At 50.0% G+C, this 12,196-nt stretch overlaps 1 protein-coding gene across 3 annotated transcripts in view; it reads right to left on the minus strand.

Moving 5' to 3' along the window:
* Nucleotides 1–12,196, minus strand: part of LOC144940919 (transmembrane channel-like protein 5) — a 54,548-nt gene that overhangs the window by 26,134 nt on the left and 16,218 nt on the right. For all 3 annotated transcript variants that reach the window (XM_078867426.1, XM_078867424.1, XM_078867427.1), the window contains exon 3: nucleotides 8,791–8,963. In XM_078867426.1, the coding sequence (XP_078723552.1) occupies nucleotides 8,791–8,906 (116 nt within the window). In that variant the 5' untranslated portion in view covers nucleotides 8,907–8,963. The remainder of the gene's footprint in view (nucleotides 1–8,790; nucleotides 8,964–12,196) is intronic.

Below are 12,196 nucleotides of genomic sequence, written 5' to 3' on the forward strand. Positions count from 1 at the left end.
CAACTATTGGATCTTTTAACAGACTGGGAGACAAGAAGGCTCACCTTATCGAGTATGCGGCACCCTCCCTCCCTCGCCATCCAATCGGGTCAATATAATGCCTCGTCCACAACAGTCTGATTCTCTCACCTGAAGACGGTCACTTGTTGATGCAATCGAAACGTCGTGATCTAATATAATTTTTTCTACCTACGTGACTTTACCGAAAGAACCAAAGAGTATGGATTCCTGCGGTCACGAAAGCTTCAAAACAAAAATGATTGAAGATGATGATGATGATGGTGGATTGGCCACGCTCTCTGGCGTGGGCTATCACGCGTACGCTGGTGCTGATGTGAACTGCTCGTCACTCGTACAGGGTCGGTGACTCGAATAAATGATTTGGTGATGCTGCTGCTGATGCTGCTGATGCTGCTGATGCTGCTTCTGCGTTGGCAGTGGTGCAACAAGCACAATGATCAAAAAAATGATATATACTTTGGGGATCACATACAACCCACTGCAGATTATCTACACAGGTAAACAACAAAGTAGGTTATTGTAACCTGTTCCGCGTTTATTTGGCTTCATCCGAGTGTCTTTTTTTTATCCGTGTTGCTCCTCCCCAAAGTCACTGTCCATACTGCAGTCGCTTTATGAATGTTGTGCGGCGGGCCTGTTCACCATACTTCACCGCACTGGTCCGTGTGGCTTTGTGAAAGGGGAGGGTAGGCCAGGACCGATACGGTACGGTACGTATATATGTTGCGTTGAAACTTCTTTCGCACCGGACGTAGCCCGCCGTGCTCACCGGAGGTGCGGTACGGATTCTCACTTCATTTGTCGAGCAGTGGAGCCAGCGGCCACGATTGGGCAAGGACGAAGCCCCCACCGCTTGACAGCGACGACGCAAACCGGAGATCACAGATATTTCTCGACTCATCGCTCTTACAAACAATTGCGTAAATTTAAGAATCCTTTTTACTCCTGAAGACGACCGCTTGTGTTGTGATCGAAACGTCGTAGTTTTTATTTTATTTACTTTTATAAAAAAAAAATCTATCCACGTGACTTTACCGAAAGAAACGCGGTTGACTGACGGCAAGGCAGAGGAAGAGAAGGAGGAAGAGTGACGTTAAATATACGAGAAGGCTTACGTGCTCAGCCACGTGCAACGAACGCCACACGCGCAGCATAAACTAAAACATAAACGCACAATGTACACTTACAGAGCAGTATGCCAAGTGATGTTGATTACTCATTATCATCATCATCATCATCGCAACCAGCTACGGTCAGTACACCGCTGGATGAATGCTCGCAACATTGGCAAACCGTGCGACCATGGGGGTGTTGCTACGATACTGGACGCACCATTTAATGAATTACCTCGCTCCACGCAACCACCTCGCTGAGATGTGGACAAAGCAGCAGTGGTCGCGGGCGATGATTTAAATCGCTCGATTTCCAGGGCGGTCGGATTGCGCAACCGAGCGCTCGCGTGCGCGCGGTGGTTCCCGGAATTAGACGCGACATCGCTTTCGTACCTACGTACGTATGGGGCCGTCCATAAATGACGTCACGCACCTGGGGGGGATCAGACATTTGTGACGATGTGTGACGAGGGGGGGGTTGAGAAATGTGACGTCACATCAAAATGCGCCACTTTGAATAAATATAGACAACACGTTCTACTTAATTAAATAGACGTTTTAATAAATGTTTGCTCCTACAACATCAGAGTGCAGCGCCACATTAAATACGCACTACATTTGGGGGGGGGGGCAGAAGCTTTGTGACGTCATATTTGAGGGGGGTCTGACTTTTTGTGATGCCGTGTGATGAGGGGGGGGTAAAAAATCGTCCAAAATCGCGTGACGTCATTTATGGACGGCCCTATGTACAATATGGGACCTTTGTTGCCAGTATCAAAAGAGCATGTTCTGTTCCCATGTTCACCACAAGTACGTGTGGTTAATGCGAAATCGATTCCTTGCAAAAGTTTTCTATTTCGTGTTTGACCATCTTAACACAACTGTTTTATTGCCAGAAAGGGTAAAAGTATTCTTATTTTTTTCTTATGTATGTACGCACTGGCAGAGACAGTGGGGGGGGGGGGGGAGGGGGGTGGCACGTGCCCCCTCAATGATCCGATCAAAATCCATAATTTTGATCGGATCATTGGGGTTTATCTCCATATATATAAAAGGCAAAGTTGTGATTATGTGTGTCTGTTCAAAATGTTTAGCGTACTTCCCGACATGCAACAAACTGCAAATTTGCCATGTGGGTACTTTCCAAACTGTACACCATGCAAAAATTATAAAAATACACTTTTGTGTTTTTTTTGGGGGGGGGGGGGGAGCTCAATAATGCATATATTTTTTGCATGGCAAGCGAGCTGTGACGTCACATCTGTCACGTGACCCGCGCATGTGGCAGCGTAAAACATCGTCGTGTAGTGGTTAGCGCGCTGCGCTACGAACCCGGCGAGCCGAGTGCGATTCCCGCTCACGGCCACCACCGGTGACGATCATTTTAACCGGTCCTGGGCCTCCCCTAGGTCGACTCAGCCTCAAACGAGTAACTGCTGTGGTGTGTGAACATCGCCACTGGGGAGACAAAGGCTGCCGGGCGTGGTGGATCCAAGTACCGGGCGAAGCCGGGTAGTAAAGTTTGTTAGTAATAAAACGGCATTTTGCGACCCCCACTGCCACTGTGTAGCATATTATGACGTGCCAGGGATTTTATGAGATGATAGGACAATAGTCTGAGTCCATAATTTGCATTAAGTAACGGCAAAGCAGTTTTAAGTGACTCACAAAATTGTGCGCAGTTGCGTATCCAGTACACGACTTCCCTGAAGGCAATCACCTTCAGCGAGCGCGATGCCGATCACACGACACGGTTCGAATTCGACCCTCGATCGATGGCTGCGCCATCGCCGCACACGCGTCGAATAAAAAGCATGGGACAAGTCCTTACTTACTAACAACTCCTCTATCATTTTTCATTGCTGGAGGGGTTGCCCCCCCCTACCTGAAAATCCTGGCTCCGCCATTGTATGTACCTGGAACTTGTTTCGCAACCGTACGTGGCCAACTGCTCGCGCTCAATCGGAACTTCGCGGGGCGTTAAACCCCGTCGCGTTCTATCGAGGAGTTCACTCTCCTGGACGTGGAAGCAAAGGGTGAAACTTGGACAGCAACACATTTAAAAAAAAACGTGAGCCTGCTCACGTTTGATTCCAGAATTAGACGCAACATCTATTTCCACCACCTGCACCCCACCCCCCAGCACCCACACCGCTCAAAATTGGCAGCACGCAATCACAAGCGGCAGCTTCCCAACAACCGAGTCGAGGTCGTCGTCTCTCGCAGCTCGTACGCCACCGCTAAACTTTGCTCCCGCTGTAAAACTCGGGAATATAAAGTGCCGCCAACACAACAACATTCAACACCGTAGCAATGTCCACCATAAAGGGGTTAAGCTCAATTAGCTACGGGGGACTCTCTGGGCCAACGAGCGCACAGCGGAGAGGGCACTATGAGACCTCCTTTACCAGTGGCAAAATATAGTAGTAGGTTTTTACCCTTTAAACTGGTACAAAACTGACACCTTTTTACAAGGCATGTTTGCAATAACCACAACACAAGTAGTCAAAATGCAAACAAAAAGAAACAACTCTGATAATAATAATAATATGCACTGTCCTTGAAGTTGATTGGTCCACACCCGAGACAGCTTTCCTTAGAGCCTAGTCTCCATTGGTGTTGGACCAGATGACACCAAAAGGCGTACAACTCAAAAACAGTGCACTATCAGAGTATTGAGAGCTCGGGGTAAGCATGTACACTATGAGACATCTCCTTTACCAGTGGCAAAATATAGTAGTAGGGGGCGTCGTGAACTCAACGTGCACCGCTCGGCCAACCTTCGGTGTCTCTTCACGTCCCCGGCAGCCGCGTCACGCGCGCGATGCACATAAAGTTCACGCCATTCTCTCGTGCTGTTTGCGTAACCAGGGGATCAATGGCTGGGAGGTAACCGCGTTCAACAATGTACAAAGCGCGGACGCTACAATGCCGACGCCGAACGCGGACCGGCGTAACTGCTATTTGCATGCCACGGATTGCTTCACCTATGACCCTCTGCAGGGGGTAACCCAACTGCTCTTCCGTCCCGTTTCCGTGAGACACGACGCGGCAACACCCGACCTTGAACTGGGTGTGCGTGGCGATATAATAATAATTATGGACGATTCGCACAGACGATTTTACGTTTCCACGACGGGAAGACAGTTTGACCCGTCCGCCGCCCCCCACAACGTAGCTGCGCCTGGCATTGCAATGATGTTGTGTCTATATTCTTAGGTTTTTTCGGTAAAGCTTGTGTTGCCTCCGAAACGTCGTGATTTTTTTATTTAACTTTTTAATGTTTTTACCTACGTGACTTTACCGAAAAAACCTAAGAATATGAATCATTGCAGTCACGAAAGCTTCAAATCTAGAATGTTGTGTCTAGTGCCGGATTGTCCTCGTAGCAAAAGTAGCTACTACATATGCTACCTGGCCCGTACTTTCAAGGGCCCCGCGCGAAATGCTTTCAAGCTATCAATCCTGGTTCAGTGATTCTACACTTGCTCTATCACTATAGTACTATACCGCCTTCAACTTTTATGAACGACTGGGTGTTTAAGGCTGGCGATTTGTCGCATTATCTGGCTGTAAAGCAAATAAAAAAATGCAATTACTTTACTGTGCAAGTGAAAAATTGTGTTTTAATATTTACGTGTTGTTTTTGTTTAGGGCCCCTGTATAACAAATGCTACAGGCCCCGCACTAGCTTAATCCGGCACTGGTTGTGTCACTTCTGTTTTTGTTGTTGTGATATTCCCTGGCTCGCAGTACGAATGAAGATGACCAAGAAGATTCGTTTAACTGCACATCGCTCTGCTAAGTCGGTTTATTTTCGGGTAGGGTACATTGAGCCAACAGACTTGTGTGTGTTTTTTTAAATGGTGGCCTGGCCAAAAACCACTCATCGGCCCTCAAAACATTTTTGCACATTAACCCGCACCGATAGCACACACACATACACGTTGTCAAGACATACAAAGGAAAAACAATTAACTTGATTTGTACAATTGTCTCGGCTTACTCCTAAGTCGGAGCTTGGCAACCCGTGGCTCCAGAGCCGCGTGCGGTGGCTCTTTACGGACTGCTGCTATCGTGTGACGCTATTTATTAAGCACCCGCCGTCTCGTGTTCACCACGCAGTGCATTGCGGCTCTTGAAATACTCGGTTGTTTTTTTTTGTTTTACCGAATGCGAAAAAAATTGGCTGCTTTTCTGGCTGCCGACCCCCTGTCTCGAAGTCGCGATTGCAGCAAAAACGAGCAGGTTGAATGGGTGATGTAACTATCAGATGTTTAATTATTGCACAGTCTGACCTTGCATCGTGCAATACGATTATTTTGGACATTACACCTTTCAACAACCACGACTTATTTATTCTAGATTTGAAGCTTTCGTGACTGCAAAGATTCATAGTCTTAGTTTTTTAGGTAAAGTCAAGTAGGTAAAATAATGAAATTAAAATTAATAAAAATAATAAAAATCAGCACAATCGGTGACGCAACTGTAACCCGCTCTTGACATAGCTCAACGTTATCATCGCACGTGACTGCTTTATCCACATTGGAGCGATCAATGACGCAACGGGATCAGAACGACTGCGTCACAGCTCACGAATGCGTGACGTGACGGTTTGCGTCGCTACGAATCGCCGAGTCGCATGCAACAGGTTGCGCAACCGTTCACAGACGAACAGGTTCAGTTGCACGCGAGCCAAGTTCGGAGACTCTGAGCCGCTCGCTTGGCTGACAGGAGGTTGCACAATCCGGCCTTCAATGGGGAAAACAAAAAACACACGTGGAACACCGCCTCTTGCTGGAGGCCATTCCACATATCTACCGTGATAACGATAAAGACAAGGGCGGGGGGGGAGCCGGGGCGTGAACGGAGCAAGTAGGCACGCAAAGAAGTCGGCGGTGGAGGAAACTGGAGCTTCGGCGCTCAGCAACCATGGGGGAACCAGGTGGAGCCGGGGGCCATCCCGGACAGAGGGTGGTGGGGGGTGTGACACAACACACATACACACCGCACACACACACACCGCACACACACACACACTGCACAGACACACCGCACACACACACCGCACACACACACACCGCACACACACACCGCATACACACACACACACCGCGCACACACACACCGCACACCGCACACACACCGCGCACACACACACCGCGCGCACACACACACACCGCACACACACACCGCACACACACCGCACACACACACTGCACAGACACACCACACACACACACCGCACACACACACACTGCACACACACACCGCACACACACACCGCACACACACACCGCACACACACACACACGCACGTGACAGCGTCCAACGTCCGTTTAAAAATAGAGTGGCCGGGCGTGAATTTCAATCGAGTCTGTACCGGAGACGAGAACTTCAACGAACGACTCGGAGAATGATTCATTCGACGGCCGAGCCCGGGGAGATTTCAGAATTTTTCGTTTGTAGTTTTTTCTTTTACTTCCTTCCCAACAATATCGGTGATTTGGTTGCAAGTTGTGAGAACGGCTCGGCACCCTCCTCCCACTCCCCCCTCCGCACTGATGTAACGAAGCGTCAATATTCAGGGCCGTGATATAATTAACTAATTAAACCTGTTCTTCACCTGAGGAAGGCTGCTTGCGTTGTGGCCGAAACGTCGTGAGAACTGTATTTTATTATGTTTTATTTGTATTACTTTATTGTTTCCCTTCTACGTGACTTTACCGAAAGAACCTAGGAAGATTAATCCCTGCAGTCACGAAAGCTTTAAATCGAAATTTAACTAATTAAAGTCTAATTTTCACCCTCTCGTTTGTAGTGTTTCTCGTTTTTCGGCCCTCCCCATCCGTCGTACAATTTCGTTCTCTCCAATAACCCTAAAGGTATATACACACGTGTACAACCCGTTTTGTCAATCCACTGCTGGATGAGGGTGCCCCCCCCCACACACCCCTCACCCTGCACCACGTCGCGCGGGTCCTGGACGCAGGGCGAATTCCTCTGACGTCAACGGCAAGAGTTAGAAAATCACGCGAGGCAGCAGAGTTGCGCAAAGTGGCAGCAACAATAGTGGCACAAGAATTGTACGCACAGGCACCTTCGAGCACAAAAAGGCAAAGATCCCCCGTGTAGCCTTCACAGACTGCAGGAGCAAGTGCTGTTAGCGAGCATCTATGAAGGCCTGCACTGACACACGAGGCGGGGAGGGGGGGCCAGCAACACGCCCGGCTGCCTTTGTCTCGCCAGTGGCGATGTTTACACACCGCGCCACAGCAACTCATTTGAGGCTGAGTCGACCTAGCGGAGGCCCAGGAACCCGTTCAGATAATCGTCACTGGTGTCGGGTGGCTTCGTAGCTGCCGCTCCCCGTACGCTCACGCGCACACGCAGACAGACAAAGATCCCCGGCAGTGTAAAGAATGTTGGGCTAAGTGATCATTAGTGAGCGCTTGCGAGGTTACACACACACGTAAGAGGGTGATGTGGCCAGTGCAAAAAACACACAAAGACAAAGGCTCCTCATATAGCCTACATACACTGTTGGGGAAAGGGCAACTATTAAGGCCGGCACAGCCCACTATGGGCTGGGTGGCAGTTTCCTGTGTTCGGAATGCTGTTGTTTACACACCGTGGCCAGGTACTCATTTAAGGCTGAGTCGACCTGGCAGAGGCCCAGGACCAGTTGAGATATTGTTCACCGGTGTTGGCCGTGTGCGTTAACCACGATGTGACTGGTCCCCAGGACAAAGATCCCCCGTATAGCCTTGGTAGACTGTTGGGGCAAGTACTATTAGCGAGCACCTAGAAAAGTCGGTACGGCACGCGAGGGGGGGTGGGGGTGGCCAGCACCGCACTCGACCGTCTTTGTTTCTCTCGTGACGATGTTTACACGTTGCACCAAGTGCTCGTTTGAGTCGACCCAGGGGAGGCCCACGGCTGGTTCAAACAACACTGGTCAACATACTTTTTCTGGCATAAGGTATTCCAACGGTTTTAAGGTAATGGGGTGCTGATTCCAAATCTGGCATCAGTGTTTGTCTATCACATCAGGTTTTTGAGATGTCAAATATTGCATTTTCAATAAAAACTGCAGAAAAAAAATATTAAATAAATGTGGATATCTACATAAAATGATATTATAAAAAAAACTATCCTAAAAATACAGCACCATATTTTAACACTAAAGCAGTCATTGACTCGCAACAACTTGCAATCATAAGTGACAGAGTTAATTTCAGGTAAAATCAATGAAAATGGCGTATGCCGATAGCATAAAAACGATGTGATAGAGCAAATCTGAGATCTGATTTGGAATCAGCACCCTGAAATTAGCCTAAAGCAGCTGCAAAAGTCCAGGCCAGAAAAAAATGTTTTTTTTTTGTTGACCAGTGTAATCATCCCTGGGGTTGGTTTGCCGTGAGCGGGGTCGCCGGGTTCGCAGCACAGCTCCCCAGACGCACACACACACACACGCGCACACACGTACAACACAGATATTTACACAAGACAAAGATCACCCATATAGCCTTAACATACTTTTGGGGTAAGTGCTGTTAGCGAGCACTTATGAAGGTCGGCACAAACACACACACGCACGCAAGCAGCTACATTAATTTGATAGCTCCTCCAAGACGGCAGGAGCCGGTTTACTCACCAGCCCGCGGCGGAGAGGTCCGACCCGTAATCCCTCCCGCCAGGGACGTTGCCGTCACCGCCATCGTCATCGTCTTCCTCATCGTCGTAATCGGCGTCGGGCAAACTGTATTCCATCGTGGCAGCGGGTCAACAGAGCTCTGCTCCTCGGGAGCAAGACCTCGCGCGCTCCTCCTGTGCGCGACAGACATCGGCACAGAATGTAAACGCACAGCGATCGGAGGACAACGTGGACACATGCGTCTCATACAACACACGCTGCGTCCTCCCCCCCCCCGCACCTCCGATTAGCATGGTTGGCTACGTCCAGGTGCGAAAGAAGTTCAACATACAAACATAGACTCACACCACAGAGACCCATAGACTCACACAGAGACCCACAGACTCACACAGCGATCCATAGACTCACAACAGAGACCCACAGACTCACACCACAGAGACCCATAGACTCACACAGAGACCCACAGACTCACACAGAGACCCACAGACTCACACAGAGATCCATAGACTCACACAGATAACCATAGACTCACACAGAGACCCACAGACTCACACAGAGATTCATAGACTCACACAGAAATCTATAGACACACACAGAGACCCACAGACTCACACAGAGATCCATAGACTCACAACAGAAATCCACAGACTCACACAGAGACTCATAGACTCACACAGAGACCCACAGACTCACACAGAGATCCATAGACTCACACAGATAACCATAGACTCACACAGAGACTCATAGACTCACACAGAGACCCACAGACTCACACAGAGATCCATAGACTCACACAGAGATCCACAGACTCACACAGAGATCCATAGACTCACACAGAAATCCATAGACACACACAGAGACCTACAGACTCACACAGAGATCCATAGACTCACAACAGAAATCAATAGACTCACACAGAGATCCATAGACTCACACTGAGACTCATAGACTCACACAGAGACCCACAGACTCACACAGAGATCCATAGACTCACACAGAGAACCATAACCTCACACAGAGACCCACAGACTCACACAGAGATCCATAGACTCACACAGAAATCCATAGACTCACACAGATAACCATAGACTCACACAGAGACTCATAGACTCACACAGAGACCCACAGACTCACACAGAGATCCATAGACTCACACAGAGAACCATAACCTCACACAGAGACCCACAGACTCACACAGAGATCCATAGACTGACACAGAAATCCATAGACTCACACAGATAACCATAGACTCACACAGAAATCTATAGACTCGCATAGTTAACCATAGTTTGTTGTCCTTCCCCCGCACCTCTGTTTAGCACGGTTGGCTACGTACGGTGCGAAAGAAGTTCAAAAAACAAACGTACGTGGCCAATGTCCGCTGACCTAACCGCTGCGAACTGACCGATTCCATCCAATCACGGAGAGTTCTTATTAGTACGCCGTTAACAATATTATGTATGTGACATTCCCCTCCCACGCCCGTGACCCTCGGACCCAGCGTCACCATGACACACACCTTGTTAGCCGCGTGAGACCTCCCACCAAAGACAAAGGTCCCCCGTGTAGCCTTTTTAACAGACTAGGCTGTTAGCGGACACCTATGAAGGCCGGCACGGCACACGAGGGGGTGGGTGGCCAACACCACGCCCGGCCGCCTTTGTCTCCCCCAGTGGTGAATGTTTGACACACCGCACCAGGCACTCGTTTGAGGCCGAGTCGACCTAGGGGGAGGCCCAGCACCGGATTAGATAACCGTGACCGGTGTTGGCCGTGAGCGGGAAATCGAACGCGGGTGGCCGGGTTCGTGGCGCGGCTTCTGACACAGGAAAAGCCATCCCGTACCTCGCCCACCCTCCTCTTGTCCCCACCGCAAGCCGTGTTTGTTTAAAAATTAAATGCTCAGCCGACCCAATAAACTCCCCAACAATGAGTTGTGTATGTAAGGACGCGCACCACCTGCACCGTTGGAATGCAGCCTCCAGTGGTGGGGTAACGTCGGCCACAAAAATCCCGATTCGACTCGGCGCGCGCGTTTCACGACTTCTCGAGTTGGAGACGCGGCGATCTGTCCGTGATTCACAACCGTGGGCCGTGCCTCGCGGCTAGAGGTCGCAACCGGGTACCCGATACCCGTTCCCTACCCGATACCCGTACCCGTTTGCGACCCTGATGCGGCCGGGTACGGGTACGGGTAGACCGTGAGTCACTGGTGAGTCACCGTTTGTCACTCATTTCCCAACGTCTTGTCTCTTCTCACAATTCAAGTTCCTAGAATCAACCCACCCGCGCCTGCAACATGGCTTCATCCCAGAGGTCGCAATCGGGTACCCGATACCCGTACCCTACCCGTACCCGGCCGGGTACGGTTAGGGTACGGGTACGGCCGGGTACGGGTACCCGTTTGCGACCCTGGTGCGGCCGGGTACGGGTACGGGTAAGGAATCAAAACCCGTTTGCGACCTCTGCTCGCGGCATCCGGGGTTGACATCCCCGGCGAGCGAGTTACGTGGGGGCGGGTTCGTCCGGAGACGGTAGCAGGCCAGGGCAAGTCTGCGTAGTCACTTTAAGATGTTTCGTGTTCATGTTTTTGTTTGTTGCGGTTGCATCCGATTCAAGAGCCGAATGGCTCACAGAGCTACACCAAATAAATGAACTGAAACTGAACCGAACTGCTCCACCGCCACGCGTTATTTATTTACGCGAGGCGAGTTGGTGCAAAAAAAAAATTCAAGCAAAAAAAATGTCGACCAAAAAAAAGAGGAACGCGCCTTTTATTATTTGTCGCGCAGAAGGAAATACAACTTGTGACGTCTAGGCAGCCCGTGGCAAAACATCTCCCCTGCGAACAACCACGTCCCGGTAACTCGAGATGCTCAACACGGAGCGCACCCTCGGACGCTTTTTGCACCAGTGCTTCTGTGCCCCACGACTCTCTCTCCTGGAAAGGTTCCAAAATACGAAAGCATCCTGATCGGCCCCAGACAGCCAGCGGCTTCACCACGTCTGCACAGGGGGAGCGGTGGTAGTGCAGCGTCAAGGAGCATAAACCACCATCACGCGAACTGCGGTCATCCTCACAGCAGCAGCAGCAGCGGCGGCTTTAGGCTCGCCATCGAACAAAGACGGTCACCGCATCGTCGCGCGCTTTCAGATGCGCTTCTGCGGCCGTCTGGAACGCTCTTCCTTCCATTATTAGGAAGCCGCTGGAGCTATGCACTTCTAAATCATCATCTAGATTGAAAACTGATGTCTTTCAATCTGCTTTTTGTGTTTGGTTTGTCGTCCTTCACCCGCACCTCCGATGAGTGCGGTTGGCTACGTACTGGGCGAAAGAAAGAAGTTCAACATACATATATTTTAATCACTGGGCTCCACCTTCCATTTCCGCGACCACATTAAGTTC

The sequence above is a fragment of the Lampetra fluviatilis genome, chromosome 23 (genome assembly GCF_964198595.1).
Source record: "Lampetra fluviatilis chromosome 23, kcLamFluv1.1, whole genome shotgun sequence".
Classification (NCBI taxonomy): domain Eukaryota; kingdom Metazoa; phylum Chordata; class Hyperoartia; order Petromyzontiformes; family Petromyzontidae; genus Lampetra; species Lampetra fluviatilis.